The following is a 24,076-nucleotide window of genomic DNA, read 5'->3' as shown; positions in this document are numbered from 1 at the left end:
TCCAAGGAGTAGAGAGTGACCACGTGCAAGAATTCTGTCCCAATGTTAAAAAACTTTTATTTTAAATACTTTGGGAAGCTCTTTCAGAGCAGTATAAATTAGTGCCTCTCCCAGGGCCCCTGCTCCCCCGTTTGCTTCCGGTGGTCCCGATGCTTCCTGGAGCCTGAAGGGCTCGAGCCCCAACTCCTGCCCAGCACAGTGCTGGGCCTTGTGCCCGGCGGGCTGAGCAGGCCCATCTGGGGCTTGAGGTAGGGAGGCTGAGGCCATGGGTGCCCACCAGAGGCCGGAGAGCAGGCTGTCCTTTGTCTCCTCTCCTATGCGTGGCAGGGGAGGGCCTCAGGCCTGGCCACCAAAGCCCGAAGGGTTCTGCTTCTGCCAGCGCCACAGGTCCTCACCTGTGATGGGCAAGTGTGCAGAGGGGCCACGCTGGGATGCAGGGCTCCCACCAGCTCGGGCAGCCTAGGTTGGACATGCTCAGACCCAATCAGCCCCCCCAGCCCCTGACTCCCAGGGGTCGGGGTGGGGGCCGGGGATGGGGCAGAGACTCACACATCCTGTCCAGCCCTAAGACGGCTGTCCAGCCCAGCTCCTTGAGGGCCAGGCTGGGGTTGGCATAACAGGCAGCCACGTCGCCTTCCCGCCGTGCCACCACCTTGTATGGGATCTGCCAGAGATGAAGTGGTCTTAGCTGGCCCTGGCCTCAGCCACCTGGCTGCCCACCAGGCTCAGAAACGCAGGTGCAGGCACCCAGCACCAAGGCAGGCAGAGGAGCCCATCAGGGAGGCTCATGGGAGGGGGGCCCAGGGGGGGCAGCTGGCCTACCTCCTGCCCAGAAGCCTTCTTCATGGCCTCGACCATCTGTAGCACTGAGTAGCCCGTGCCGGTGCCCAGGTTGTAGATCTGCCCGGGAGAGGGGGCGGCATTAGAGAGCAGGTTGGACTAACTACCCCCTTGGGACCGCCTCTTCCTCTCCCCCTACCCGACAGCCACACTGCTCCTTCAGCTTCCTCAAGGCCGCGATATGGCCCTTGGCCAGATCCACAACATGGATATAATCCCGGACACCTGCGGAGGAGGTGGTTGGGTGCGGGGGTGCTCAGCAGAGTCTGTCTGACCCCATTTGGCCCCTGGCTCCCACTCTTGGATCCTCATGGTCCTGGGCTCACCTGTGCCATCCTCCGTGTCGTAGTCATTACCAAAGACATTCAGCACCTCCCGTCGCCCAATTGCCACCTGGGATGGAAGTCAGGTCAGCTCTTCCCAGGCCCTTGGCACCAGCTGTTCCGTTCAGTTCTAGGGCCACCCCATCCCCTGACCCTCCCCTTCTCCCTTACCTGGGAAACATAGGGCATGAGGTTGTTGGGGATGCCCTGGGGATCCTCGCCAATGCAGCCCGAGGCATGGGCGCCTATGGGGTTGAAGTACCGCAGCAGCACTGCGTTCCAGGCCTGTGGGACACAGGTCAGGTGACGCGCTGGCTGTGTCCAGGCTGAATGCAGAGCTCTTTACCCCATGCCCCCTCCATGCCTGGTCTGTGTCCACCCAGTGCTCTGATTGGTGGGCAAGTCCCTACCACTTCTGCCTAGGTGGGCAGTGCTCAGGATCCCACCCTCAGGGTCGTGGGAGGCCTTGAGTCCGTGAGTGGAACCCGGGCTGGGGCAGGGTGGGCCCTTACCTTGTCTGCCTGGCACAGGTCCCGGATCATTTCCTCAATGAAGTACTTGGACTTGCCGTAGGGGTTTGTACAGCCACCTGTGGGGTGGGCCTCATCCAGGGGCAGGTACTGTGGGTTCCCGTACACGGTGGCTGAGCTGCTGAATACCAGGTTCTTCACCCCATGGGCCCTCATGATCTGGCCACCGGCGGTGGGCGGGGGGAGCAGTGTCAGGGGCCTCGGCCTCACACGTCCCTTCCCCCACCCCCCCATGTGAGAGGGGCTGCGGCTTGCAGGTGGGGAGATCGAGGCAGAGATGTAGAGACCGGGATCTAAAATGATACAGCGTGGGCCCCCTGCCTGACCCTCCCCTTCGGGCCCTCATCCACCGTGTCTGTCACACCCGCCTGGTGGGGGCCTCCTGGTGTCTGTGCCCTTGCCGCACGTCCCACCTCCAGCAGTTGGATGCTTCCCGTCAGGTTAACTCTGTAATAATCCAGAGGCTTCTGCACGGACTCTCCCACGGCCTTGAGGCCCGCAAAGTGGATGACTGCCGTAAAGCTGTGCTGCAGGGGCAGAGCCAGGGTCAGAGGTTGTTGCTCTACAGGCCTGGCCCTCGGTAGTGCCCCCTTGCCTGCGGGACCCACCTTCTCGAAGAGACGCTGGAGGGCTGCCTGGTCCAAGATGTCCATCTCCTCAAACTCCACAGAGCGGCCCGTCAGCTCCTGAACCCGCTGCAGGCTCTCCGGCATGGAGCCCTTTCCTGGTTGGGCACGAGGAGGCCATCAAAGGAGGACACGGGTCCTGGGCTCCCAGGGGACGAGGCTGACCCACACCCACAGGTGGAGGCGGGACACACGGTTCCTTCCATCCCTGCCTGAAGCCCTGGCCCCCGACCCCCGTGCTCACCACGAATGGCATTGTGGAAGTTGTCGATGACCACGGGCGAATAGCCGGCCTCCAGCAGCTCCAGCACCGTGTGGCTGCCGATGTAGCCAGCCCCGCCTGTCACCAGCACCTTCTCTGCCATGGTACCTGGTCCAGAATATAGTGTCGGAGGTGGCCGAGACGGCCTGCTCAGGGCCTCCGTCTAATGTCGGAGGGAGGCAGTAGCATGTCCTAGTTAATAGGGTGGCTCTGGAATCAGCCCCCATCTGACTCTGGATACCACCTCTTTCTGGCCTTAGAGCAGTTATCCTCTCTTGGCCTCAGTTTCCATCTCTAGGAGTTGGAGCTTATTGTACAAACATCACGTGGCGGTGAGGATTAAATGAGGGGACCTGAAAAGCCTGTCACGTTACGGGCGGGGAGACCGATGCGCAGGCACCACCGTCAGGCCCAGCGCACCTGGGATTGAGCGAGAGCCCAGGAAGAGGCGCTCTGCTCGCATTCGGGCCTTCGCAGTCCCTCTGCCCTCACTGGTGTGAGCCGCCCAGTGGTGAGGACTTCCTGCTCCGGGCTGCCCCCGACTCCTCTCCCTCAAGAGTCGGCTGGGAGGAAGCAGGAAATACAGCCAACGGCCCCAGGGTGGGGTGCTGTGCCAGGCTGCAGCACCGAGGTCCTGGAGGGGGCCGCACCCTGCAGCGGGGGCCAGGGCCAGCTGGGTCACTGCCCGCTGGGCGCCGAGGATCCCACCCCACCTCAGGCGGCACGCAGCCGGGCGCTGCAGACGTGGCCCTGGTCCCGGCTCCACTGCCAGGTGTGCACCTCCGCCCTGAACAAACTCTGCGGGCTGGGGTGGGGGGGCCGCGGGAGGACTCCGGGCTCCAGACACTGAGGTCTTTCATTCGGCGGGGCTCGGCGGGGCCCGGCCGGCCGCCTGCCTGCCTCCGGCTGCCTCCCTCTCCCTCGGGCGTCCACTCCCGCCCACTGCACCGAGCGCCGCTGCGCGCCAGGCTCCGGAGCGGGCGCTTCTGCATTATCCTCCTGGATTCCTGACGAGGCAGGTGTGCAGCTGGCGCTTTACCCAGAAGGATACTAAGGTCAGAGAGGGGAGGGAATCTGCCTGAGGACACAGCTGATAGCCGGGAACCAGCCCGCCAGCCTCGCACCGAGCAGCTCGCCCGCCCCCCGCCCCCCGCCCCCCGCCGGACTCTGCTCCGGGCGCCGAGGCCGCCCCACCCCCACTCCGCCAGGCGGAAGCCCGCAGAGGGGTCGCGGGGGGACCCCAGGAGGCCGGAAGGCTGGTGAGCCCAGCCTCGCCCCCCACCGGCGGGGTGACCCCTCGGCTGTGGCCGCCCCGGTGTCCCCAGTCTGCAAAATGGAGGGGAGGCGGCGGTGGGCGTCGGGCTGGGATTGGGGCCGTGGCTCTCCGGGTCCGAGCTCGGAGCCCCCGGGTCGGGAATGAATGAACCAGGGCCGCCCCAGCCAGGGCGGCGGGAGCAGGGAGCCGCAGGGCCCGCCCTACTGGGACCCTGCCCAGGACGCAGCCGGGACCCCCGAGGTCCTCCCTCGCTCCCCGCAGCCCACCCGGCCCCTCGCGAGCCCGCCAGGCCTCCCACCCTCCGCCTCCCGAACCTGCTCCGGACCGCGCGCCCCGCGCTGCCTCCAGCGGCGCCGCCTCCCGCGCCCCGGGCCCGGGCCCCTTTAAGAGCCGACGGCCCGCCCGGCCCCGCCCCCTCCCCGCCCCCAAGGAAACGTGTCACCGGGGAGCGCGGGCTACGGGGCGCCGGGAGGACCAAGGGCCGCGGCGTCAGGGCGCCTGCGCGGGCCCCAGGGAGCCGCGGGCCGAGGGCGGGGCGGACCAGCCCGGCTCCGCGCGCACCGCCTCCCCCCGAGCCTTGCGTGTCCGCCGAGCCCGTTCGGAGGCAGGCTCTGGGAGGGCTGGTTTGCGGCCCCCGCGCCCGGCCGGGTTGGCGCGGAGGCCCGGGGGATGGCGCTGCGGCCTGCGCTCGGCTCCGCCCGGGCCGCCGTGCCCGCACCCTGCCCGCCAGACCCGGCCACAAGATGAGGAGCTTCTGTCGGGAGGGAAGGTGGGGCACAGTCGTGGCCTCCTGCGTGAGCAGCCACAGCGCAGCAGAAGCGGCGGACGGACCGACGGCAGCGCCCCCGCCCGCGCCCCCACCTGTCAGGGTGTCCTGGCCACGCCCGAGCCGGCCCGCAGCCGCTGGTGTCCAGGAATGAATGCGGGGCTCGGGCGGGGAAGTGGAGATCGCGTGTACATGCCCCTCCGGAACGCCACGCTGTAGCCCCCCCGTGCACACACACCTGCACAACAGCAGTACCGCATGCTTCCGTGTCATCAGACCTTTAATTACATAAGCTGTGTTCAAACATCATGTTCAGAGGGGACATTTTCCAAAGACGCTTGGAAGGGTTGGCAGGTGGTCAGCAGAGCAGCTCAGCCCTCAAGCCCTTCCGCAAAGGCCCTCTGCCAGCCTGGGAACAACTCCTCCAGGCCCCTGTGCTCTCCGGACTCCGCGATAGCCCCAGGGCCACAGCAGGGTCAGGCTGTGTAGCTAGCTGACCGACTTCACCCAGAGATGAGGCCTCAGCACCAGGGAACTTGGTTCCAGGGAGCCCCCAGGCGCTCAGGCTTCTGACTCTGACCAGGGTCTGGCAGGGAGGGCCTGGGGCCAAGCAGCTCCTGTCCCTTACCTCCCACCTCCCCTCTGCAGGTGAGACCTAGGTGCAGACCTGCCAGGCAGGTGCCTGCTCCTGTTCATTTCATTCCCATGTGCCCTTTCCCGAATCATTCATGTGTGCCCCTATTCCCACAGAGTCCCCCAAAGGGATTCACAGTTTACAGGCAGCCTGAGCCACTTTGGAACTGGTTTTTCTGTTCAGGGCTTGGCAGATAAAGGTTCCAGCTTCCAGGAGCTTCTGGAGGTTCACACCCTTTGAGAAACAACGCACTAGGTCATGACATGCCTGCAACGCCCAGGGAAATATCAGACGACAGAAAACCGTGATACTGAGAGTACAGGTCCCTCTTATGCCGGGACTGCCCCTGCCTGCAAGGCCCAGCCTCCTGCCGTCTGGGGTTACCCATGGGACTCTCCTTGTAGAAGATGCCTTAGTCTGTGGATTGGTGTCCGGTGCTGCCACCAGGGAGCGCAGGGGTCTCGACAGTCTTGTTCAGTCCCCATCTCCAGAGCCCTGCACAGGACCTGGCCTGCAGTCGTCGACAAGTGTGTACTGAAGTAGTGAAGACTGCCAGGCAGCATGGATTGGGAGGTGGGGAGGACACACTACCTGAAAGGGCCACCCTGAAAACCAGTCCGTGACAGGAGCTCACAGGTGCGTCCGTTGTCCTACCTAGTCCTCACTACAGGCCCACAAGAGGTGCTGTCAGCATTCCTGTTTCTTAGGCCCACAGAGGTGAAGCCCTTTGTTAAGTCACACAGCCTGTCAATGGCAGGACTAGGGTTTAAACCAAGTTCCACCTGGTCCCAAAGTTCAGAAGCAATACGGCTTCCAACCACCGAGGGCCCTCACCGACTCTGACAGAGCTCTGGGGAGGGCCATCTCCTTCTCCAGCCCTCATTCTACATGGAACAAAGATCCAGAGGGAAGGGACTCAGGTCATGGATGTGGCCCTTTCCCTACACCTTGGTGCCTCTCTGTTACCTGGTAACTGCCCTATCACCAAAAAAAAACCTAAACAAAACCATCAGCTCTGTCCTCTGGCTTCAGGGATGGTTCCAGTCAGTTCGGGGCTGTCGCCACTAGGGGGCAGGCGCGCTTACCGTGTGAATGCCCAAGCCAGACAGCATGTAGACAAGGTCCTCAGTGGCCAAGTTTCCAGATGCCCCCCGTGCATAGGGACAGCCTCCAAGTCCTGCCACGGAAGAGTCCACCACGCTCACTCCCATCTGGAAACACAAGGATGGTGAAATATGGGTGTCATTGTGGGGCTCAGAACCTACAAAGCTGTTCCTCGGCAAAACTCCCAATCAACTCCCTGAAATTCCAACAAGTTCTTTACTTTGGCTAAGGATTCTGTTAATGTTTCTCTTTTTAGTTCAACAGTGTCCATCTTTTTTGTGGACACCGGTTCCTCTGCCAGGGTATCTTCCCTCATTCCTTCCATGCTCAACTCCTCACCCTGAGAGGTCTCCTCAGGCCCTTCCGGATCACAAACTCAAAGGAAGTGCCTCCCACAGCTGAGATTTATTTCAGACCCCTGTTGTTTACTGTGACTCCTTTACCCACTCCACCACCCCCGCCGAGGCTGCTCTCACTTCAGGTCGGGTCTCTAAGCCCAGGGGGCTTATCCCATTTCCCTGGGTCTGCACCAGCCATTCTCCCTATGACTGTTCCTCTTTCTCCTCCCCCATCAGACCTTAACCTGGACAGCTACAATGGAGAAACCAAACCCAAAAAGTTACCGAATCACGTGGCTTAGAGACCTGAGCCTCCAGGAGGTAAGAGAAAGAAGAAGAAAAAAAAAAAAAAACCCACTAAGAAATAAAAAAGGAAAAACACCAACCAAGAAACAAATATGGCCCAGGATTGCTTTAGCGAACCTAAAGACAACAGGCCAGACTTCAACCAGTGTGACAGCAAGGTCAGACCCAAGACACAGACCCAGCCTGTGGTCAGACACTCAGAACTTTCCTTCTAAGGGGTGGCCAGCCCACAAGAACAAACCTTAAAGGAAACCCAATCTGAAGCCTCAGTTCAATCTTTGGGAACAGCATGAAAGGCTCCCCTGGAGTGACCTCTGCCTGCCTCTCCACTTCCCGTCTCCTTGCAGGGGCTCCCCACGTGCATGTGCACAGTCACCGTACTCACTAGGCGGAGGTGTGCATCCTCCCCCAAGCCCCACCTCAGCCTTATAGCACAGGGCTGTCAGCTTCCTGCTTCCCTTTTCCAACTGCTTAACTTCCTCACACCCTCCAAGCCTCATTCAGGTCTCTTCTGGCAAATGTTCTCCGACCTCCCCTGCTGGGATGCAGGCCTTCCTTGGCCCTGTGCTTCCTCCCTGCACGTGATCTGTCAGAAAGCATGGGGATTATCACGAAACTCCCTTGCCTGTCTTCCCTAACACACTCTCATAGGCCAGGGTCACATGTCTGTGTCCACCGTGGCCGGCCCAGGGCCTGGCACACACCTATGCATGAACGCTCGCTGAAAGAACACATGGACCTAGCTGTCCTGCCACTAAGCCCTTTAGGAGAGTGGACTCATGTCCTGAATACCTGCAAGGCCATCAAGGTGTTGGCCAGGGCCTGGCCATAGGTGTCATGGCAGTGGACAGCCAGAGCAGACACAGGAACCTCGTGCATGACCGCAGACAGCATGTCCTTCATAACCCCTGGGGTTCCCACACCAATGGTGTCCCCCAGGGAGATCTCATAGCAGCCCATTGAGTATATCTTCTTGGCGACCTGGGGAGGCAAGCAAGCACTTGGAGGATATCGGATTCTTCGGACCTCAGACACAGGGGTCCTGGGCCTGTGTAGAACATCGCCCTGTTTGAAACCCCAAATTCCTGTCAGATCATGGGCTCCTTACGACTGAGTGGGAACTATATTCCCCAATCTACTCACTAGAAAGCAGAGACGTGAGGGCACAGAGCTGATCACTGGAGCGGCCCTGCACTGCAGCCCCATGACGTCCTCCTGCCCTCTCCTGCTGCTGTGCCTTGGACCTCGTTCCACTCTTACTGCCCCTACACAGTGTCAGAGCCAAGTCCTGGAATCAGTAAGTTCACCTAAGACCTATGATTTCGTGGGTCTGAGGTGCTAGATATATATTTTTAATAGAAGTACATAACTGTTTCAACTTTTAGCTCATCTGCAAATCCCGAAAGTCACTGAATAACCAGTGCAGCATATGCCCCACTTGAGGGGATGCTGCCTCCACAATGAGCTGCCAGAGAAGGTGCAGGGTGTGACAGGGCCAGGGACACAGGTGACACTCAATGGAGATGTGCTGGGTAGATGGAACAGTGAGTCCCTCAGTGCCCAGGCAGCCGACTGAGGACAGCCGGTGGAGGCAGAGGCTGCAGCAAAGGAGCAGGCTCTGGAGCAGCAGACACTAGGGTACCAGCCCAGTGCAGCGGCTCCCTGGCTGTGGGGCACTGGCAAAGGGCTGATCCTTTTGGAGCTTCCACTGCTTCTTCTGAGAGCCGAGAGTTGTGGTGAGCCTCTGTGGGGAGGCAATGAGGACTGAGGACTGGTGGGACAGGAGGGGAGGCAGAGACGGGAGCGCAGTCAGCACCATGTTCTCCTTGCTGCTACCCCGTGTGCAGGAAGAGCAGGTGGGTTTGGAGGTAAAGTGGGGGTTGAGACCTAGAGTCACCATCTGCAAGCCATGTGGCAAATTATTTAATCTGCTACCTTGCTTTAGAAATGGAGTAGCATTAACACCACCAAATTTGCAGGGTGACACTGACAATCAAGCAGCGTAAGCTCTGGGGTTGCTCAAACTCAGTTCCCACGGTGCGCTCTCCAGTGCTGACCTGGTCACAGCTCAGAGGACTCGGAGGCCATGGCCCCTCCGACCACCGCAAGGAACCGCAGGGAGCCGGGGTAAGGAGCCCTTCCTCAGATCACCTCAACTATCACCTGCCATGGACCAGACTGGAAACCAAATCAGAGGCTTTCAGGCTGGGGCAGAGGGGAAGGCTTCAGAGGCATCAGGCCAAGCTGGGAGGCGGGACTCCAGGAGCAGGTGCTGGGCTGCGCTCCCAGAGGCTCTTAGTGAAGGAGCGGGAGAAGGAATGACATCAGTGACCCACCATGAAAGGGTGGCGAGGGGAAGCTCAGGGGCAGGCAAGGTAGACAACCCACAGAAAACCCCCACCCCAACATACACACACCTCAACTACTTTAGCCGGGGAGATCTTGCCTTCATAGGGGCATCCAAGCACACAGGAGACATACCTGTGGGAGGACAGAGGAGGGATGGTGTCAGTGCCCCTGAGCTCCCCAGCAGGGCTGACGCAGGGTAGCTGTTTGACACAGACACACATCCCTGAAGTAGGGCAGGTCAAATGCCTGGGGGAAAGGCCAAGTCAATACTGCGGAGCCAGAACGAAGGGAATGCCGCATAATGCCAGGAGGGGGCAGTGGAGAGCAAGGGCAGGGCAGGGGGGGGGCGCTATTAGGCCGCTAGCTCCAGAAGCAGGGGTGGCCTGAGAAGCGAAGCCAGGGAAGGCAAAGTGAGGAGGCACCTGAGCCGAATGGTAGTGAGATAAAGCAGAACATGTGCCACAAGGGCAGCTGGGGCCTCTGCTCACAGGAATGGATCAAGGACAGATGAAACCCAAGAAGGAACAAAAGGGCTGGGTTGGCCTGGGGCCAAGGATCAGCTGCTCCAGTGGACTGCCCAAGGATTCACACACTCATTTATTCAACTGATATTTACTGAGTTGCCCACTATGTGCCAGGCACCAGGTCACGCAGTGAACAAGAGGGACAAGGTCCCTATCCTCACGGAGGTGATTTCCAGTTAGGGAGAGAGCCGATAAAAGAGCAACCAAAGGGAAGGGTGCGATGATCTCAGAGTAATGCGCAATGAAGGGAAGAATAGGGGATGTGGCAGGAGCAACTAGGGGAGGTTGACAGGAGCCGGGGTGACCCAGGAAGGCCTCAGAGGCCGTGATGTGGGAGCTGAGGAGGGGAACAGGTGGTGGGAGAGTCCCTGGAAGAGCATTCCAGGCAGAGAGAGAACAGTGCAGAGGCCCTGGGTGTGCTCAAGCCACAGAACGAAGGGCAGAGGCACAGAGAGCCAGAGGCAGAGCAGCACAGCCTGTGGCTGGACCACTGGGCACGGGCCTGATCACCGCAACTTGCAAGCTGTGGGAAGGAGTCTGGATGTCTGGGTCCTGGTGGGCTTCTGTTCCTACCTGCTCTGCTGGAGCTAAGGCCCCCACTGAAGCCTCTCAGAGTCTACAAACTGCTCTGCCTGTGAGAGGCATCACACATGTAATTTCAGGCTCAAAGATCTCAGGGTGTTTTCTCAAACTTCTTTCTGCCCCTTGTACTCCAATCATTGCTGAACAAGGACAAGGGAGATGATGAGGAATAAGCACAGGCTTGGGAGTCAGGATCATGAGAGGCCCCTGCTTCCCCACGCACCCACCTAGCCATCCACCCTCACTTCCTGAGTGTCCCGGCCCTGTGATGTGGGAAGGAGCCCACCAGGAACACTGGTGTGTGGGCTCTGCCCTCGTGGGGTGCATGGTCTAGAGGGGGCAGGAGGCAGGGGAGAAGCCAACATGCAGTCCAGGGGGCCAGGAGAGCCTGACAAGAGGCACCACACCAGCTGACAGAGAAAGCTCCCTGGAGAAGCTGACCTCCCCGTGGGGATCTGAAGGATGAGCAGGAGTTAGTGCAAATAGGATATAGGAGCAAGACAGTGCTGAGTCTATGGAAAGCACGTGCAAAGGCCCAGAGGTGAGAGAGTGGGAGCATGTGACACAAGGAACAAAGTTCCAGTCAAGCTGGAATGCAGTGTGCTGAGGAGTTGGGGCTGGAAAGTGAGGAACAGTGAATGAGGAGGCTGCAGAGAAAGGCAGGGTCTTATAAACAGGTTGAAAAGCCCGAAGTTGGGGGGTCATTGACAAGTTTTTAACCAGGGAGTGAGATGATCAGATGTGCACTTCTGAAAGAGCACTCTGGCTGCAGTGTGGACAGTGGGTCAGCCTTCCTGAGCCAGCTGTCATCTGGAAGCAAGGACAGCCCTCCCTGCTGGGAGACTGTGAGGTCACAGTTAAATAACAAGCTGGATAACGCCTGGCACTCCTGCCATTAAAGATGTGACGTTGGAGACCTAGAGGCCAAGGGGGCTCTTTAGACATGCGTGAAGAGGAGGTGGTGGAGCTGGGATTCATCTGGCCTCCACAAACCCCAGTTAGTGTCCAGTCCTGCTGGATTCCTCTGGTGAACTGACCCCAAAACCAAATTTGGAGAAAGCACCTGCCAGGATTTGACCACAGCTGCTTGAGGAAAGATGTGGAGTGTGGGCAGCGTGCGGCCCGGATGAGGAGTTTGTAGGGGGAGGGTGGCTGGAGTCAGAGCCTGGCCCCCTTCCAGAATGGTACTGAGGGAAAGGCAGTCTTGACTCACCCACGCACAGGGATACCGGCGGCCTGAGCTGCCCTGAAGATGTCGTCGGACCTCTGTAAACACTCATCAATGGAGCAATTGGTGTTTTTCTTGGTGAACTGCTCCGAGGCAGCTGCAAAGATGGTCACCTCCTTCGCTCCAGCAGCAACCTGCCAACAGCACGGTGAATTCCTTTCAGCCTTCCTCTCTTTGAGGAACACCAGCGTGGCAAAGCCCTTTTCTTACAGCGAATTTTATAATACACAAGTACTGTGGGCTCAACTATGTCCTCCTCAAAAAAGATCTGTAGGAGTCCCAATCCCCAGCACCTCAGAATGTGGCCTTATCTGGAAATAGGGTGGGTGTAGAAATTGTTAGTTAAAATGAGGTCACAGCGGTCCTGACTCCAATATGAGGGGCGTCCTTCTAAGACGGAGGCCACGTGAAGACACATGCAGAGGGGAAGGCCAGTGAAGATGGAGGCGGGAATGGGAATGAGGTATACAAGCCAAGGAACGCCAAGGACTGCCAATCTTTACCGAAGCTATGGGAGCCATGGAACAGATTGGTCCTCCTGGCCCTCAGAAGGAACCCAGTCCTACCAACACGTTTTAGACTTCTTGCCTCCAGTGTTGTGAAATAATACGTTTCTGTTGTTTTAAGCCACCTAGCTTTTTCTTATGGAAATTAACACAGTGAATTATATCTCCATTAAAGAAACAGCATCACCCTTGGCCTTCCCCCAAAGACCAGCACTGCTGCCATCATCACCCTGGACATCACTCTTAAGAACAGCTTTCTGCCTAAATTCAGAATCAGAATCCCTAATGATGTTCTTGTCCAACCCTCTAAGAAAGAAGGCAGATACTAGCAACCCCTGTGGGGAGTGTGAGCACCTTCTTTAAAGAGGAATGGATAATAACAACAGGAGCTAATGCTTTTTTTTTTTTTATGGAGCTAATACTTATTAAGTGCTTCCCTTCTCCCAGGCTCTTGGCAAGTAACGCAGGTGCATCGTATCCTCTGAAATCCTCCCAGCACTAGGTACTATGATCAGCTCTAACTTACAGGCAGAGTCTGAGGCTCAGGGAGGTTAAGTAGCTGGTTAAGATCGGAGAGCTGAGGGTGTGAGGACCAGGACTGCCTTAGGTCTCTCTGACAGTGCTCATCATTACTTCAGACAAACAGCCCAGGACAGGGACTAGGGCCCATCGACAAGACAGGGACCAATGCCATCAATCTCATTTCAGGGACCTCTGCCATCAAGTTTCTTACCGCTGCCTGGAAGCCTTTGATATTTGGGGTTAGGACTGGGTAGTTGATGCCAGGGAATTTCTGGATGCCCTTCAAGACTTCAGCACAGTCAGCCATCTGGGAGCCAAAGGAGACATGGCCACGTCACTGCCAAGGCAGGCAGAGATCTCAGGTAGAGAAAACATTTTTTTGTTTTGTCTTGTTTTTATGAGAGAGAGAGCTCGCAAACACGCGTGCACAGACAGGGTGAGGGGCAGAGGGAGAAACAGACTGCCTGCTGAGCAGGGACCCGGATGTGGGGCTCCGGGATCATGACCTGAGCTGAAGGCAGATGCTTTCTGCCTGAGCCACCCAGGCGCCCTGAGAAAACATTTTTATCACAAAATCTGTTGTCCAGAACCATTGGAGAATGAGTCCTCTTGCAGAGGTGTGTCTCCCCCGTGCTTTTTTTTTTTTTTTAAGATTTTATTTTATTCATTCTTCAGAGACACAGAGAGAGAGGCAGAGACACAGGCGGAAGGAGAAGCAGCCTCCATGCAGGGAGCCCGACGTGGGACCTGATCCTGGGCCTCCAGGATCACGCCCTGGGACGAAGGCGGAGCCAAACCGCTGAGCCACTGGGGTTGCCCTCCCCCGTGCTTTTACTATCTATTTGACCGCTGATGGGCCAGAAGGCTCTCTGGTGCCAGTAAGTCCCTCAATTTCTCTCTTTGGCTAATCCTGCCAGCTTCACATAAGCAGTAACAACACTGGCAGCCACTTCCTGAGAATGACTCTGTGTTACTTAACACTCAGCTGAAACAGGATCTTTCTTCCCACATGATTGTTTCTATGAAAGAGCTGTTGTCTGTCTTTCCCTTTTACAAACCAGACACCACATCTCTAGACAGGGCTAGAGATTCCAGACTTCCAGAGCCAGAAGAGGCCCGAGAGGTAACCCTCAGTCCGGAGAGGGAAAGACCTCAAGGTCCCCAAGTGAGCCGGGGGCAAAGCCAAGACAGGAGCCATGCCTCCTGCCTTCCAGGTGATGTTCTTCTGCTGTACCATGCTACTAGAAGTCACCTGAGACCAAGCCAGAGATCTGGAGACCTCTGTTCCCAACCTCTCCTTACTTCCAGAGCAAGTGCAAAACCTCACCTCTTTCATCTGAGAAATGCTTATTACTGAGGGCTGGGGCTCACCTGGGGAACCCACTTGGGGGACACAAAGCTGGTGGCTTCTATAACAGGGAGTCCTGCTTCTGAAAGCATGTCTATCAGCTTGATTTTTGTAGAAGTAGATACAATATTCTGTAATGGAGAGAGAAATGCCAGAAAAGACAGGTTAGCAACGATGGGAATAAAATGGTCTTAGATACAGTGCCTGGTAGTTCAAAGCTCTGCTACAGCATGCACTTCACTATCTCGGCTTCCAAACATGAACACGAATTCACACATAATCCTTGCCAGATAGCATTTTGCAGTGGAGGCAGCTTCTCGTCTGAAAAGGAGTTAATATTTACATGGAAACAGTATTTTTCTATCATAAAAGTTTTTTCTTAACTGTTAATTTATGACCCCATCATAAACAAATTGAGAGCAATGTGCCATGGCCTGAAAGGGCAGAGAGGACTAACCCCCTGTCTGGGTCTTATGAGATGAGGCCCCCAAAGTATCACACTGTCCCCCTTACTGTCTCCTAACTGGCACAGGACTTTGTCCTCACATGATTGACCTATTGCTTCTTTCTATCCCTCCCCTACCATGCCTAGCTGCTCGCCAGATTCTATGGATCCCTCTTTCCAAATCTATCATTCTCCCCTATCTACTACGGCATGGTCTCACTCTAGTAATTCATCCCACACAGGAATCTTTCTAAAACAGTCTCCATTGTTTCACTCTCCTCAAAAGCCTTCCATGGCTCCCTAGTGCTTACAGTATCAGGTAAAAAAAAATTCCAAGAACTGCAAGTCCTTCTCACCAGGCCCTTCCATCCCAACCCTCTCAATCTTTCTCCCATTCCTTTACCTTAATCCATCCCAAAAGTAATTTCTGAGAATTTTCCATGTTTCAGGGATTGTCCTAGGTGCTAGGGATACAGCAGTAAGCAGAACAGACATGATTCTGCTCTCACAGAACTTACAGTTTATTGTTATCAATAAGCTCTAGTATAGCTAGACTTTCCAAAAAATAAAATAAAAAGCTTCTCTTGATCGTACATGATTGAAAAAAAAATCATGTACAATTATTTCAGAAAATGTGCCCCAAACAAAAGAAAATCCTTAAAATCTCCCAGAATAACACTAGTAATGCTGTGATAATGTGACATTCTAGATCTGTGTAGTCCAGTACATTAGACACTAGCCATGTGGTTATTTAAATTTGCATTAACTTAAATAACATAAAAACAAAGTTTCAGTTCCCCGACCACACTAGCCATATTTTAAGTGCTCAATAGCCACTTGTCCAGAACAGCTCACATCTAAAATGTTTCCATCTTCACAGCAAGTGCTACTGAACAGCACTGTTCTAGATCCTTTTCTAGACAGATGTTCCCACAGATATATAAAGTCTCTTTACATAAAAAATAAAATTAATGAAAATGTATCTTATTTTATAATCTGCTTCAGTCACTTAACATAGTCTTCTATTAGTAACAGCTTCCTAATCCATTTTATGAAATCATTAAAGTATCTGGACTAAAATAAATAAATAAATAAAGTATCTGGACTTTCTCCACACTGAGCACTGAGGTGGTTTCCAACTGTTTCATTATGAGGCTGTGAGGAACATCTCTAAGGCTAAGTCTTTGCAGGTGGCCTTCATGATGTTCTTTGGATGAGTCCCCTTACATGGAACTAGAATTACCAGTTGAGAGGCATGCCCTCACACTCCCCTTACTCTCCTGCAGCCTTTACCATCTGCACTGTTCCATGAAGCCTTGAGATGGACCCAGGGACACCATACTTTTTGCTCTGCCATTTTAGATTGCTTTACTATCATGCGCCTGCCTGGCCTCCCTGACTTTGCTCTGTATTGGGTGGGGTGATCATATCTTGCATAACTCCGTCCATCCCTGCTGTGCCCTCCACAGGCAACTCTTGCTGCTCAAAAAACCTCTTTTGGTTGATTTCTATCTTTACCTTTTCATTCTGTAGTCCATCTCGGGCACCAACTTCCACAATTTTCACTTGCTTTGGAAAAGTACCCAGAGAAAAGGTGCTGACCTGCGGTTTAAAAGAGGAAACAAGAGGTAACAGTAGGAGATTGTCACAATTCTCCAAGGCGACAAATCTAAAAGAACGGATCCACCTTCACTGAGACAAGAAGCAGTATTTCTCACTGTAAACACTATGTACTCTCACATTTGGTTTGTTTTAGAAGGAAGAAAAAAAAGAACCAAAGTATTTCACTGAGGAATGGGCAAGAGAATCATGCTCCCAGTACCGGCCCATTTCCAACTGCCTGTCTGCTAGCTGAACATTTCAGTTGTTTCTTTCACAAACCTGTTTGTACCTCCTAAACTTAGAAGTCCCCAAATAGAACTGTTCAAATTCTAAAGCCCTGTCTGGCTTCATGCTTTCTCAGTAAAAAGCAACACATGCATTCTAATGCTTAAGCCAGAAACCAGATTCATCACCTTACCCGACTCACTATGGGCTATAAGGTTCTTATCACTTGGTTCCTGATCTCAGTGAACTCATGACTTGTTTCTACTGTCCCACATCCCCCAGTGAGCTCCTTACTTGTCCTCACTTGAGCCTCCCTGAGTGGGGTCCCTATACTGCAGCCCTAAAGGCCTTCCTCCCTCTCAGGGGTCACTGCTCCCTCTGCCCAGAATCCTCTTCACCTGGCTCTTCCACATCTGACTCCTTCTCACTTTTCAGCCAGACAGGCTTCCTCTGACTGCCCTTTGTAAAGCTGCCAATCCCCTGACCCTCAATATTTTCTATTTCAAAACTCTAATTCCTGGGACGCCTGGGTGGCTCAGTTGGTTAAGCGTGTCTCTCTCTCTCTTTTTTAAGATTTTATTTATTTATTCATGAGAGACACAGAGAGGCAGAGAAGCAGGCTCCATGCAGGGAGCCCAATGTGGGACTCGATCCCAGGACTCCAGGATCACGCCCTGGGCCGAAGGCAGGTGCTCAACCGCTGAGCCACCCAGGTGTCCCAGCATCTGACTCTTGATTTCGGCTCAGGTCGTGATCTCAGGGTGGTGAGTCTGAGCCCCACACTGCGCTCCACGCTGGGCATGGAGCATGCTTGAGATTCTCTCTCCCTCTCCCTCTGTCCCTACCCTTAAAGAAAACCTCTAAGTCCTTCACAGCACTAACAATAATGAGAATAAGCTCTATGAGACTTTGTCTTGACCTCTGTTCCATCCTTTGTGTGTGACCTTGTGCTTGGCACAAACCAGGCACTCACTCATTAAAGTCACCGAAACAATAAATGCGGGAAGGGCATAGCTGCCCTGAGGGGAGGGCATTTCCCAGGTATGGGGAGGAGTAGTTAGCCTTGGACTCTGTGGGGTTTGGGGATGGAGGAGGACTTGTTCTGTTACAGTCATAGGCTGGGTGATGATGAGGAGTGGGTCTGAGGAGAGAGGACACCAAAAATTGAACACAGTAAAAAAGGCTTTGAGTCTCCTCCATTTAAAGTCTGCCTCAGGGACGCCTGGGTGGCTCAGCGGTTGACCACCTGCCTTAGGCTCAGAGCATGATCCCGGAGTTCTGGGATTAAGTCCCACATCGGCCTCCCTGCATGGAGCCTGCTTCTCCCTCTGCCTGTGTCTCTGCCTCTCTCTCTCTCTCTGTGACTATCATAAATAAATAAAAATTTAAAAAAAAATCCATATCATCCTCTCAATAACCTTATTAGGTAGGAACAATTACAATCTCCATTTTACTGTGAAAAACATGAAGCCCAGAGATTAAGCAACCTTCCCAAGGTCACATATGGTTAGCTGGTCACAATCATTATCTGAACCTGGCATTGTAGATCTACAGCCCTGGTTTTTAACCTGTAAACCACCTTCCTGTCCCATTCTTCTCTGGTCTTGGTTAAACACCTAGTTTATTCCCTCTGTACAGCTCAGCTCTGTGGTTAGATGATCTCCTCTAACCACAAAAGTCCTAGGCCAGGCCTCCTGAGTTACAGCGTACCTCTACCAACAGCTAATACCAACTGAAGTCCAGTGCAAACTTCAGGATCAGTACCTTGTTTAGTCCCTACATGGCAGGGGCTATCATTATCTCAACTTCATATAGGAAGAAATAGCCTCAGAAAGATGATGAAAATCACACAGCTAGCAAGTGAAGAAGTCTGACCTTGAACCATCTGTTTCTGATACCAAGCCTATGCTCGTAAACCCACAGAGGGCCTAGGACCACCACCTCATTAAACCCAGAATTTTTTCAAAGCACATAATCATCACCATCTCATGTAATTTTTTTGGTTTTTCAAGTTGGAAATACCATCTTTATTTTACACCTTAACAACTGGCAGGTGGCCTAGTAGCCATTAAAGTGGTTTTCTGAAGGGCCCACGGCTACGACAGTGTCAGTTCCCCCACCACACGTTTGTAACTCCTACTTTTCTCTCTCCTTCTACACTTAAAGCAAAAATAACGCCAATGATTTATCACTTACTGTGAGCTAAACCAATGTCAGATGCTTTACCTACGTTTCCCTTCCTCTCCAGAGAACCCTGGGGCAATGTTTACCTGTGTCATACATGAGAAAACGGAGGTTCAGAGAGCAAGTAATCGTCATTCAACCTAGAAAGTGGCAGCACCACTGGAAGACCCACAGCTTCAGCTGTAGCCCAAACAATTTCTTCAACCCTGAGGAACCAGCTCTGCTACACTTCCCCTGACTCCCTGAGCAGGGGCGGGGGTAAACACCGGGCCCCACGCCCGAAGGACCATTCCAGGGGAGTCGCACACGGCCAGACGCGGCCCCAGTCCTCCCTGGCGCTGGCGCTGCCGTAGCTCTCCCAGTGTCCCCCAGGCACAACACCGGCTGGAAACGCAGGCGGAGGCGGAGGGGGGGGCGGGGACCTTGCTTTTTTCCACTCGGAACGGGAAGATTATTCGTGATTTTCACTACAAAGGAGCTTGGAGAGTTCGGAAGCTCAGAGCGAGAAGGCGCCAGGGTGGCCGGGAAGAGCCTTGGACGGAATGGGGACACCTGGGATGGCGCCCCAGGTCTCTACGACCCGGGCAAGTCGTTCCCCATCTCTAGGCCTCAGTCTCCCCGGGCCCCTCAAGGGATCTGCGCGGGACAAAGGATCCAAGACTCCAAGGCCCTCCCGACTGTGGCGTGAGGAGCTGTCCGGCTTGGCCTCTCAGAGAGCAGCCGCCACGGGCCGGGGCCCCGACCCCGACCGTCACGGTGCCCGCAGGGCCGCCCCTCGGCGGGCCGGGGCACTTACAGCCCGGAGAGACGCCAAGCCCACCAGTCTCCGCGGCACCACCTTCCTCATGGCCGCCATCTTGGCCCAGCTTCCCCCGCGCGCCTCCGCTGAGCCCCACGTGACCGGTGACCGCCGACCGCCGACCGCCGAGGGGGCGTGTCCTCGCCCTTAGGGCGGGGCTTCTGGGGCGGTGTGATGACGTCAACGCGGGCTCTGTTTTCCAGCTTCCGGGTTTTGATTCTTTCTGGCAAGTTCTTCCTTCCCCCTCACGTTTTTCCTGAGTGCTTCCTACTTGCCATGGCAAAGTGAGGCTAGGACTGTGAAGATAAAGATAATCGAAGGATTTAGAGTCTGCGCGTTGTGGGAAGACAGATACTGATAGTCACACAAATAGTTGTATAATTAGTACCTTTTGCAATAGTAAGATGAAATTTGCCCTGCACTGTTCTGAGTTCTTCGCAAATGTTGACTCTTCCATCACCATCTCCAGGATTCAAATGCAGGCAGTGGACGGGAGGGAGAGAGAGAGAGAGAGCGCACAAGTGAGCGAGAAGCATCCTTGATTTCATACTTTGAGAATAAGTAAGATTTATCCAGGTGAAGAGGGCACGAGAAAAGCTTTCCAGAGAGTAAAGCAAATGCAAAGACCCCGAGGCAAAGAAATGGAAGGCTTAGAGCAGTGTTTTACAAAATCCATGTTGTTCTCCATCAATTGGTCGTAGCAATCAAGTGGGTGCCAACTTTCTAAGAAAAATAAAAACTATTGGAGTGTATTGCATAAGTAGTAAAGCTAAGAATTGCTTTGCAAATCTTTTGTTGTGATATATTCCAACCAGGTTGCAATGTAAAATAAATTTCTTACTGTAGGCTGCAATTAGAAATGTTTGGGGATCCCTGGGTGGCGCAGCGGTTTGGCGCCTGCCTTTGGCCCAGGGCGCGATCCTGGAGACCCGGGATCGAATCCCACCGCGGGCTCCCGGTGCATGGAGCCTGCTTCTCCCTCTGCCTATGTCTCTGCCTCTCTCTCTCTCTCTCTCTCTCTCTCTCTCTGTGACTATCATAAATGAATAAAAAAAAAAAGAAATGTTTGAAAAAAAACATTTAGAAAGATGGAAAGAAGGCCTGAATGACTGCAGAGCAGTGAGGGAGCCGGGATGAACTTACTAAGATGTATTGACTGGGAACATAACAGTGACCTTGGAGAACACGTCAACAGCTATCCTAATAGCAATGCATTTGATGGATTTTAAGCAGAGAGAGATGATCAAATTTGCATTTTGTGAACAGTCATTGTGGCTACTGGGTGGGTGGATAGCCAAGTGGTAAGTGCACTGACAGGCATTTTCAGGGGAGGTGTAGAAGGCACCGTTCCTGCCTTCTGAGGCCTCAGGTTTTAGCTAAGGAGAGAACAAGACCTGAGAAGTGTTTTGTTATGCATTTGCCACACCAACAGTTTCCTCCATCATAACAGAGCAGTACTCACCGAATTCTCAAATCTGCAGCTAGAGGACTGAACATGACCCAAAACTATAGCGTGGCATTTGTTTTAAAATACTTATGTATGATTTTCATGACTATAATGACATATTTATTTTTGTGCACTGAATTGCGCACTGAAAACTACAAACTATTCCTGAAATTAGACAGGAATAAGGGTGGCTCACTTGGTTAAGCATCTGCCTTTGACTCAGGTCATGATCTCCAAGTCCTGGGATAAAGCCCGGAATCAGACTCCCTGCTCACTGGGGAGTCTGGAGTCTGCTTCCCTCTCTCCCTCTGCTCCTCCTCCCTGCTCATGCCTGTGCTCGCACTTATCTCTCTGTCAAATAAATAAATAAACCTTTAAAAAAATAAAGAAGAAATAGATGGAAAGGTATTCCATCTACATGAACTGGGAGACAATATTGTTAAGATGTCAGTACTATCCAAAGTTTGGATCTGCAAATTCACGTGCAATCCCCAATGATATTTTTTGCAGAAATAGAAAAATCCAACCTAAAATTAATGTGGAACCTCAAGGGACCTGAATAGCTAAAGTAATCTTGAAAAAGAAGAACAGGGATCCCTGGGTGGCGCAGCGGTTTAGCGCCTGCCTTTGGCCCAGGGCGCGATCCTGGAGATCCGGGATCGAGTCCCACGTCGGGCTCCCGGTGCATGGAGCCTGCTTCTCCCTCTGCCTGTGTCTCTGCCTCTCTCTCTCTCACTGTGTGCCTATCATGAATAAATAAAAATTTAAAAAAAATCATTTCAAAAAAAAAAAAAAAAGAACAAATTTGGAGGACTAACATTTTCTGATTTCAAAACTTAGTATATTAATAATATAATAATATTATTATAATTAATATAATATAGCATTATATAATAATATAATATTAAAAATATTAATAAAATAATAAAAACAGTGTGGTATAAGCACAAAAGGAATACATATAGATCAATAGAATACACTAGAATAGAGAACCCAGAAATAAACCCTTGCATATATGGTCAAATAATTTTCAAAAAGGATGCCAAGACCATTCAATGGGGAAAGGACAGCCTTTTCAATAAATGATGCGGGGAAGATTAGAGATCCACATACAAAAGAATGAAATTGGACCCTTACCTGACACTACATACAAATGGATCAAAGACCTAAATGTAAAAGCTAACACTCTAAAACTCTTTGAAAACAACATGGGGGATAAACTTTATGACATTGGATTTGCCAATGATTTCTTGAATTTGACACCAAAATCACAGACAACAAAAGGAAAGACAGATAAATTGGACTTCATCATGTTTGGGCATCAAAGAATGCTACTATCAAGAATAAAATCGGGGGATCCCTGGGTGGCGCAGCGGTTTGGCACCTGCCTTTGGCCCAGGGCGCGATCCTGGAGACCCGGGATCGAATCCCACATCGGGCTCCTGGTGCATGGAGCCTGCTTCTCCCTCTGCCTGTGTCTCTGCCTCTCTCTCTCTCTCTCTCTGTGACTATCATAAATAAATTAAAAAATTTTTAAAAAAGAATAAAATCGTAACCCACAAAATGGGAGAAAATATTTGCAAATCATATTCCGATAAGTGATTAATATCCAGAATATTCAAAGAACCTCCTAAAACTCAATAACAAAGGAACAACTCAAAAATGGCAAAACGTAAGTAGACACACACTCTCTCCATAAATTTAAAAAAATGGTTAACAGGTGCCTGGGTGGCTTAGTTGGTGAAGCATCTGACTCGTGATTTTAGCTCAGGTCATGATCTCAAGATCATGGGATCAAGCCCTGCATCAGGCTTCATGATGAGCATGGAAACTGATTAAGATTTTCTCTCTCTCCCTCTCCCTCTGCCCCTCCCCTCCTGCTTGCTCTCTCTCTCTCCTAAATAAATAAAATGGTTGAAATGATGAATTTTATGTTCTATACATATTTTATCATAATAAAAAGTTAAAGAGTTACCAGATCAACCAATAATTCCACTCTAGGTGTATACACAGGAGAAATAAAAATATGGCCATGCAGAAACTTCCACATAACTGTTAATAACAGCCTTATTCATAATCAGCCTAAAACTGAGAACAACCCAATGCCCATCAAGTGATGAATAGGTAAATAAATGTAGTTTATTTGGCATGCATACAACAGAATATTATTATTCAGCCATAGATAGAAAGTTCTGATAAAAAAAAAAAGAAAGTTCTGATACCTGGTAAAACATGGATCAACCTTGAAAAAACTGATAGGTGAAAGAAATCAGACACAAAAGTCCACATGTTGTATGATTTCATTTATATGAGGTACCTAGAATAGGTAAATTCACAGAGAAAGTAGACTAGTAGTTGCCTAGGGCCAGGAGAGTTTTGAGGGGAGATGGGAGTCCTGGCTTTTAAAAGGTATGGAGTTTCTTTTGGGGGTAATAAAAATGTTCTAAAATGGGTTATGATTGGATTACTCTGTATATGTACTAAAAGCCCTGAATTGTACATTTTATTTTTTATAGATTTTATTTATTTCTTTGAGAGAGAGCGTGTGCGCGCACACAGGAGGAAGGGGAGGGGCAGAGGGAGAAGCAGACTCTCGGCTGAGCAGGGAGCCCCACGACAACGTGGGGCTTGATCCCAGGACCCCAGGATCATGATCTGAGCTGAGGCAGATGTTTAACTGACTGAGCCACCCGCGTGCCCCTGAATTGTATGTTTTAAACATGTGAGTTGTATAATGTGAGTTACAGCTCACTAAAGCTGTTTTTTAAGTGGCAAAAACATAATAAAGGGAGGGAAAGTTCCTGAGATGATGGACAATGGAGTCTTTTAGGCCCAGTCTCACCTTCCTACCTGCTCAAGGTTGACCACCTGGGCCTATGGCCTAAGGTAGCCCCCACAAGTACAGTGTCTTGAGCCTCATCAAGGTTTCTCAGCTGCAACCCATGTCCCTGGGTGGCCACTGTGGCAGGATTGCCTGACCATCTGAAAACTCGCAGCGCATTAACAGACTATGAGAGTCACTTTTGTCAGTTTCCTAAGATAAGCACAGTGACAAAATAATTTGTCAGCTTAGGACTTGACGATAGATGAGAGGAAGTGGCCTGCCAAGGTCCCCAACTGAAGAGTCCAGAAACTTGGGCTTCAGCTTCGTAAGGGGTTCGATCTATTCTTCATTGCAAACCATCCAGCCCTGGGCTGGTAATTCCAACACGGAATTACTTGAGACATTTGAGGCGAGGGCAAGCCTTGTAAGGTGTTTAATTTACTTGTGTCTACTGAGATAAATCCTCCCAAATGAATTTACTTGATG

The 24,076-nt window shown here is 52.7% G+C and overlaps 2 protein-coding genes and 1 long non-coding RNA gene across 8 annotated transcripts; 1 reads left to right on the top strand and 2 right to left on the bottom strand.

Annotated features, from left to right (window-relative positions):
• Positions 1–32: 32 nt before the first annotated feature.
• GALE (UDP-galactose-4-epimerase) lies at positions 33–4,896 on the bottom strand. 2 transcript variants are annotated; one of them, XM_072827837.1, is made up of 11 exons: positions 4,719–4,896; positions 2,564–2,689; positions 2,302–2,417; positions 2,107–2,220; positions 1,676–1,852; positions 1,335–1,448; positions 1,167–1,233; positions 980–1,065; positions 823–900; positions 550–664; positions 33–395 (listed from the first exon to the last, which is right to left on the bottom strand). In XM_072827837.1, exons 1-11 carry the CDS (start codon positions 4,894–4,896, stop codon positions 337–339), a joined length of 1,230 nt encoding a protein of 409 aa, XP_072683938.1. In that variant the 3' UTR covers positions 33–336. The 2 variants fall into 2 exon arrangements, with proteins under 2 accessions (XP_072683938.1, XP_072683939.1); XM_072827838.1 differs by lacking the exon at positions 4,719–4,896 and adding an exon at positions 4,172–4,272.
• Positions 4,886–19,488, bottom strand: HMGCL (3-hydroxy-3-methylglutaryl-CoA lyase). 3 transcript variants are annotated; one of them, XM_072827841.1, is made up of 10 exons: positions 19,317–19,388; positions 18,533–18,606; positions 16,028–16,111; positions 14,088–14,195; positions 12,928–13,023; positions 11,674–11,822; positions 9,423–9,486; positions 7,798–7,986; positions 6,343–6,468; positions 4,886–5,491 (listed from the first exon to the last, which is right to left on the bottom strand). In XM_072827841.1, the coding sequence occupies exons 4-10, from the start codon at positions 14,154–14,156 to the stop codon at positions 5,390–5,392; spliced, it is 795 nt and encodes a 264-aa protein (XP_072683942.1). In that variant the 5' UTR covers positions 14,157–14,195; positions 16,028–16,111; positions 18,533–18,606; positions 19,317–19,388; the 3' UTR covers positions 4,886–5,389. The 3 variants fall into 3 exon arrangements, with proteins under 3 accessions (XP_072683942.1, XP_072683940.1, XP_072683941.1); XM_072827839.1 differs by lacking the exon at positions 18,533–18,606 and having other exon boundaries at positions 19,317–19,488; XM_072827840.1 differs by lacking the exon at positions 18,533–18,606 and having other exon boundaries at positions 18,607–19,399.
• On the top strand, positions 5,485–22,121 carry LOC140634208 (uncharacterized). Of its 3 annotated transcripts, none has more exons than XR_012031729.1 (6): positions 5,485–6,177; positions 6,937–7,020; positions 8,152–8,302; positions 8,985–9,132; positions 12,903–13,078; positions 18,585–22,121. It is a non-coding gene; the product is annotated as an uncharacterized lncRNA (long non-coding RNA). The 3 variants fall into 3 exon arrangements; XR_012031730.1 differs by having other exon boundaries at positions 5,485–6,226; XR_012031731.1 differs by having other exon boundaries at positions 5,485–6,842.
• Positions 22,122–24,076: the final 1,955 nt, after the last annotated feature.

Source organism: Canis lupus, chromosome 5, assembly GCF_048164855.1.
Source record: "Canis lupus baileyi chromosome 5, mCanLup2.hap1, whole genome shotgun sequence".
Lineage (NCBI taxonomy): Eukaryota > Metazoa > Chordata > Mammalia > Carnivora > Canidae > Canis > Canis lupus.
The sequence above is the reverse complement of the archived record's forward strand: the minus strand, read 5'-3'. Positions and strand labels throughout refer to the sequence as shown.

What these genes read in the sequence shown, in the direction of transcription:
- GALE (XM_072827837.1), bottom strand. Translation starts at nt 4,896, where the DNA reads ATGACACGGAAGCATGCGGTACTGCTGTTGTGCAGGTGTGTGTGCACG. An exon ending in TGGCCAGGACACCCTGACAG is followed by an intron (nt 2,690 to 4,718) that starts GTGGGGGCGCGG and finishes ATTCTGGACCAG; the next exon opens with GTACCATGGCAGAGAAGGTG. An exon ending in ACCTGTGCCAGGCAGACAAG is followed by an intron (nt 1,449 to 1,675) that starts GTAAGGGCCCAC and finishes TGTGTCCCACAG; the next exon opens with GCCTGGAACGCAGTGCTGCT.
- HMGCL (XM_072827839.1), bottom strand. Translation starts at nt 19,376, where the DNA reads ATGGCGGCCATGAGGAAGGTGGTGCCGCGGAGACTGGTGGGCTTGGCG. An exon ending in CCCCCAAGTGGGTTCCCCAG is followed by an intron (nt 13,024 to 14,087) that starts GTGAGCCCCAGC and finishes TTTGGCTCCCAG; the next exon opens with ATGGCTGACTGTGCTGAAGT. An exon ending in GCCGGTATCCCTGTGCGTGG is followed by an intron (nt 9,487 to 11,673) that starts GTGAGTCAAGAC and finishes GTCCTCCCACAG; the next exon opens with GTATGTCTCCTGTGTGCTTG.